Source organism: Triticum urartu, chromosome 3A, assembly GCF_056163025.1.
Source record: "Triticum urartu cultivar PI428250 chromosome 3A, HENAU_Tu73, whole genome shotgun sequence".
Classification (NCBI taxonomy): Eukaryota; Viridiplantae; Streptophyta; class Magnoliopsida; order Poales; family Poaceae; genus Triticum; species Triticum urartu.
In genome coordinates, this window is record NC_141875.1 from 127,264,899 (window position 1) to 127,270,706 (window position 5,808).

General features: G+C 45.9%; 1 protein-coding gene across 1 annotated transcript; it reads right to left on the bottom strand.

The window, feature by feature from the left end:
• Window positions 1-2,444: 2,444 nt before the first annotated feature.
• On the bottom strand, window positions 2,445-4,002 carry LOC125548150 (peroxidase 1). The gene is made up of 3 exons (XM_048711826.2): window positions 3,687-4,002; window positions 3,121-3,546; window positions 2,445-3,032 (listed from the first exon to the last, which is right to left on the bottom strand). Exons 1-3 carry the CDS (start codon window positions 3,897-3,899, stop codon window positions 2,619-2,621), a joined length of 1,053 nt encoding a protein of 350 aa, XP_048567783.1. The 5' UTR covers window positions 3,900-4,002; the 3' UTR covers window positions 2,445-2,618.
• Window positions 4,003-5,808: the final 1,806 nt, after the last annotated feature.

The following is a 5,808-nucleotide window of genomic DNA, read 5'->3' on the forward strand; positions in this document are numbered from 1 at the left end:
ACAAAAAGGGGCTCCTATACCGCGCGCGGCGCACTAGGAGGAGGCGCCTCTCTCCCGAGTGCGATCTTTTCGGCTAGCCCATGTACAGGCGCCCTACTTTTTTCCTTTTCCTTTTTATTTTTCGTTTTCGTTTATTTTCTATTTTAAGTATCTTTGGATTTCAGAGAAGTTCCAATTATTTTACAAAAACGGGAATTTTAAAAAAAGTGTTCGTGATTTAAAAAAAAGTTCACATATTTAAAAATGTTCATGATTTTAACAATGCTCGAATATTCAAAAAATGTTCATTAGTTTGAATAAATGTAGCAAATTCAAATAATTTAAATGAAAATTTGTTCAAAAAAATATTTATGAACTTCAAACATTGTTTCAAATTTCAAAAATACTTCTTCAGTTCTAACAATTATCGATGATTCAAGAAAATGTTCATGAATTCAAAAAACGTTCATGCATTTCAACAATGTTCATCAAACAAAAATATGTTCAGGATTTACAAAAATATTCCCATTGTTCAAAAGTTGTTCACCATTTCAAAAAAATGTTCACGAATTTAAAACAATGTTCACAAATTAAAAATTGTTTTTGAATTTGTAAATAAGTTCATGAATTCAAAAAAATGTTCACTACTTAAAAAAATGTCTACGAATTTTAAAAAATGTTGATTATTAAGTAAAATGACCTCAAAATTGAAAAATGTTCATGATTTCATAAATATTCTTCAATTTAAAAAAATGTAGATGATTCAACAGAATGTTCTCAATTTTGAAAAAATATCATGATTTCAAAAAACATGTTCATGGTTTCAAAATAATATTCAAAATTTTGCAAGATATTCACAAAAATAAAAAGAGAAAGAAATAGAAGAAAAGAAAAAAAAAGAGAAAAGAAAAAGGGAAAAGACCGGAACAAAAATGAGAAACGGGTTCAGAGAAGGTTCAACAACCCTCCTTAAAACTAGTGGGGGATACACTTAAAATGGGCCGGCCCAAATGCGGATCAAGCGCGCTGGAGGGCTGCGCACTAGGTCTCTCGTGGGTGACCTGCGAGCATATTCGGAGATGCCGAAAAGGGGTGTACCACTTCCAATTGCTCAGATGTGCAGGGGACATGAAAAACAAGCTGAAAAGAGCAGGCCCACGTGGGACAAAAACAATACAACCAAAAAACATAAAAAATGGAGGATACACTTAAAATGGGCCAGCCCAAACGCGGACCAAGCGCGCTGGAGGGTTGCGCGCCACGAGCGACCTGCGAGCCTATTCGGAGACGCCGAAAAGGAGTGTACCGCTTCCAATTCCTCATATGTGCAGGGGACACGAAAAACAGGCTGAAAAGAGCAGGCCCATGTGAGACAAAAACAGTACAACCAAAAAAATGAAAAATGGGGAATACACTTAAAATGGGCCGGCCCAAACACGGACCAAGCGCGCTGGAGGGCTGCGCACTAGGTCGCTCGTGGGCGACCTGTGAGCCTATTCGGAGACACGGAAAAGCAGTGTACCGCTTCCAACTCCTCATGTGCAGGGGACACAAAAAACAGGTTGAAAAGAACAGGCCCACGTGGGACAAAAACAGTACAACCAAAAAACATAAAAAGTGGGGGATACACTTAAAATGGGCCGGCCCAAACACGAACCAAGTGCGCTGGAGGGCTGCGCGCTAGGTCGCTCGTGGGCGACCTGCAAGCCTATTCGGAGACGTTGAAAAGGAGTGTATCGCTTCCAATTCCTCAGATGTGCAGGGGACACGAAAAACAGGCTAAAAAAGCAGGCCCACGTGGGACAAAACAGTACAACCAAAAAACATGAAAAATGAGGGATACACTTAAAATGGGTCGGCCCAAACACGGACCAAGCGCGCTGGAGGGCTGCGCGCTAGGTCACTCGTGGGCGACCTGCGAGCCTATTCAGAGACGCCGAAAAGGAGTGTACCGTTTCCAATTCCTCGGATGTGCAGGGGATACGAGAAACAGGCCGAAAAAAGCCCATAGCGCGACCATAGTGGGACAAAAACAGTACAACCGAAAAACATAAAAAAGAACCCATAGTGCGACCCCTATACGAGACAGAATGACTTGGAATGCATAGCGACAACATTTTGCATGACTGTTTCAGCTTCTGATTGCGTGGATGTGGTGGACAATTTAGATGTGACATACCTATTTCTCATCTAAATAAGAATTAGCAAATTCGTTACTCATATTAGGCTCTATCAAAATAAGGTTAGCAATTTTCTTGCAAACTTTGCTCGTCTAGAGAGCAGAACCATGACCTGGTTGGGTTCTGGCCCTGGTGTCATTGAAATTGAACTGAACATTGCTGATTGTAATACAGATGTGACTGAGCACAAGTGTTCTACCCAACAAGAAAAAAAAACGTAGGTAGGAATCGATTCCCGGGGACTGCTTCCTCGTGTGCGTACCGAACTCCGGGAGTCAATCAAGGTGCGCAAATGGACCATCGTTTTATTCACGCGTAGGAAAAAGCAGAGGTACATATGCGTGTACACCGTACGTACGGATACATTCATATTTAGTGATCTTAACCTAACATAGTGGTGGGACGAACCATGCAAATAGAGGTGGGACGAATTGCACACGTATGGCAAAATTAATGTCATCAGCTGGTCGCGATCTCCTCGATGGAGGCGGTGGATCCCGAGTAGTAGTGGTGAATCTCGGGGGCTGCCACCGACGACCGGTTGTTGACGACGCTGCAGTTGAGCCGGATCTCCCCCTGGGTGCCCGTGAGCACCTCGATGTTCCCCATCTTCACCATGGCCGCCACGAACTTCTGCTTCCACAGCGTCTCGTTCGCCGCGAAGCTGTTCACGGACGTGTTGAGCGTCGCGTTGGTCCGCAGCTGGTTGTCGGAGAAGAAGAGGCCGAGGTTGAGCGACAGGAGCTTGTAGTAGTTGTTGTCCAGCACCGCGGGCGTGGTCGGGTCGACCGCCGTCGTCGTGGCCGCGTTCGGACTCGACGGGCACAGCGCCTGCAGCAGCGCCGCGTACGCCGGGCTCAGCCCCGTGTCCACCTGCACGCGCGTACGCCGGCAGTTTCGCGTTACATGGTCACCACGGACAGATGCAGCTGCAGATGGTGCTAGGGGTCGGAGGACGTACGGTGGCGGTGGTGTTGTTCCAGATGCGGGCGAGGAAGGAGCTGCAGAAGGAGCGGCCCACGGTGTGGGCGCCGGAGAGGATGACCATCTCCTCGGCGGTGAGGGTCTTGTTGGCGAAGCGGTCGACGAGCTGCTGCGCCGTGAACGTGGGCGGGGGCAGGTTGTTGAGCGCGTCCTGGTCGAGGGAGAAGTTGCCGTCGCGCCGGCCCGAGGGGACCTGGTACGCGGCCTGCCCGGTGAGGTTGATGCTGTCGCGCGCGGCGAAGGCCACGATGTCGGCGCAGGAGACGGTGCGCGCGCAGCTCTTCTCCACGGCGACCTTGGCGGCGTCGATCACCTCGAATCCCCGGAGGCTCGGCTTGTTCGGGGCCGCGTCGCGCTCGGCCGTGCCGTTGGCGGACACCAGCAGCACGGAGGCGTCACATCCCTGAACGAGCAGAGCACGCATGGATGTAATGCATGTGCATGTGAATGTATCAATGTGATGTGCTGCCCTAGGGGCCAGACGATACGTACCCGGACAAAGCATTGGCGTAAGAGATCATCTAGGGGCTAGACGATACGTACCCGGACAAAGCAGTCATGGAAATGGAGGCGGATGAGGCCGGCGGCGACGCCGGAGTCGTTGGCGAAGGCGCTGGCGACGGCCTGCTGGACCAGCGACTCCGCGTTGGGGCAGCTCGTGTTGTAGAAGCCCACCTGGAGCTGCCCGCGAGCCACCGCCGGCAGCCGCAAGCACACCGCCGCCACCACAACCACGGCAACCATGGCAGCCACCATCTCTAGTCCGTCGGGGGCTTTGGGGCAATGCGTCCCTGATCTGCCCGGAGCTAGCTAGTGCTGGATCCCTTGCGTGGTGGAGATCACATGGCACAGTCTGAGGGGTTTATATAGAACTTACTTGAAGCAGAGGGTTTTGTATGAATGGTAGTTGAGGTGAGTCCATGCACCTCTGCCAAAAGTAGTTAGCCATGCTCATGCTACCGCACCGGTCTACAATGAACAGGAACATGTGGTTGCATGTGTTGCGTACTGGCTTTAGCTTTGCTTTGTTAACATTGCAACTTGTTCTCGTAGATGGGTCTTTGCGTACTTGCGCAACAGTTTTCTTGACCGCCCATGCAATGTGCCCGGAGCCTCGGGAACTACGTAATTTTTTTTTTTGAAACTGTGGAACTACGTAATTAGCATGTTCATAGGAAATTTTCCAGTAAAATGGAACTTAGTTGAGGTTTTCTGCTCGCAAGATGATGAAAAGGTACAAACATAGCATACAAGATTGCAATTCTATGAATGTTTTCCTATATTACACGGACAGTTGAAGGCCACATAAATGTTCGTGAACTTTATAGTTAATAGTCCATGTGTTAGAAAGTCGTGTTTTTTTTTGGTAGCTCACATCAAAATATATTTCTTCATGAAATTTTACAAACATGTATACATCGGTAAGTACATGTGTAGTTTCCTTCAGGACTTTTTGAAACTTAGAAAGTTGATCTTTTTTAATATTCAAAAATCAAGCTCCATGGACATGGAGCCCGAGCTCTATTTGGAATTTCCGCTATATGCATGCAGATAGAATATTTTATTTTTGTTTTATACTATCTCGGTGCGCATATCTAGTTGCGTGCGGTTGCTGCCTTTGACTGTGTCAGTAAGGTCGGAGAGGTTTCGTCTGAGACGAGGCTGAATTTGCACACAAACATCATGGTGTGACCAAAAGCAGCGCCTTGTCTCATAATTCATCCATGGTTCCTAAAGGCAAAAAATAAAAAATAAAAAAGTCATCCATGGTTCCTAAAGACAAACTGTTGACTATTTGAAACAAGGACATATGCTTCTCTCGATCCATAGGCAATGTACCAATATAGTCCCTCCGTCCGGAAATACTTGTCCTAAAAATAGATAAAATAGATGTATCTATAACTAAAATAAGTCTAAATACATTTATTTTTAGAATAAATATTTTCGAACGGAGGAAGTATGAGGCAAATCTTGGCGTGAAAGCTATGATTACATACGAGGGTACATGCAACGGTAATGATCATTGCTTTGCATTTGTTTTGTCTACTTTCGTGTGGATAGGGATATATGCGCATGCGCTTCGAGTTAAGAAGAAACTAAAAGGCTTTAGAACCAAGGTGTCCATGATGCGTGACCGGACATAAGAAAGAGGGGAGGCGCAAAGTACGAGGGCTACAACACATGTAAACTAAAGGTAGCCACACAGTGTCCATAGTTAACTATTGGATGTTGATGGTGCATTATATTCTCACACAAGACATTTGACTGCTCGGTTGCACTTTTGTTATGCGTTGCCTACCCTTTTGTATGCTTACCTTTCCTTTGCCATATGTGTATGTGTTTAGCACTCCCTCCTGCGGGCTGCGGCACACGGTGATTGCCCTACTTTAGTATGGCCGGCTTATTCCTTCTTGTGCAGGAAAGGAACTCTGCAGCACATTCTATATATATATATATATATATATATATATATATATATATATATATATATATATATATATATATATATATATATATATATACTCCCTCCGTTTAGAATTACTTGTCGTATAAATGGATGTATCTAGACATATTTTAGTTCTAGATACATTCATATCCGAGACGAGTAATTCCGAACTGAGGGAGTATAAGAGAACAACCTTGTCTTCCGAGCCACTGTTGGCAA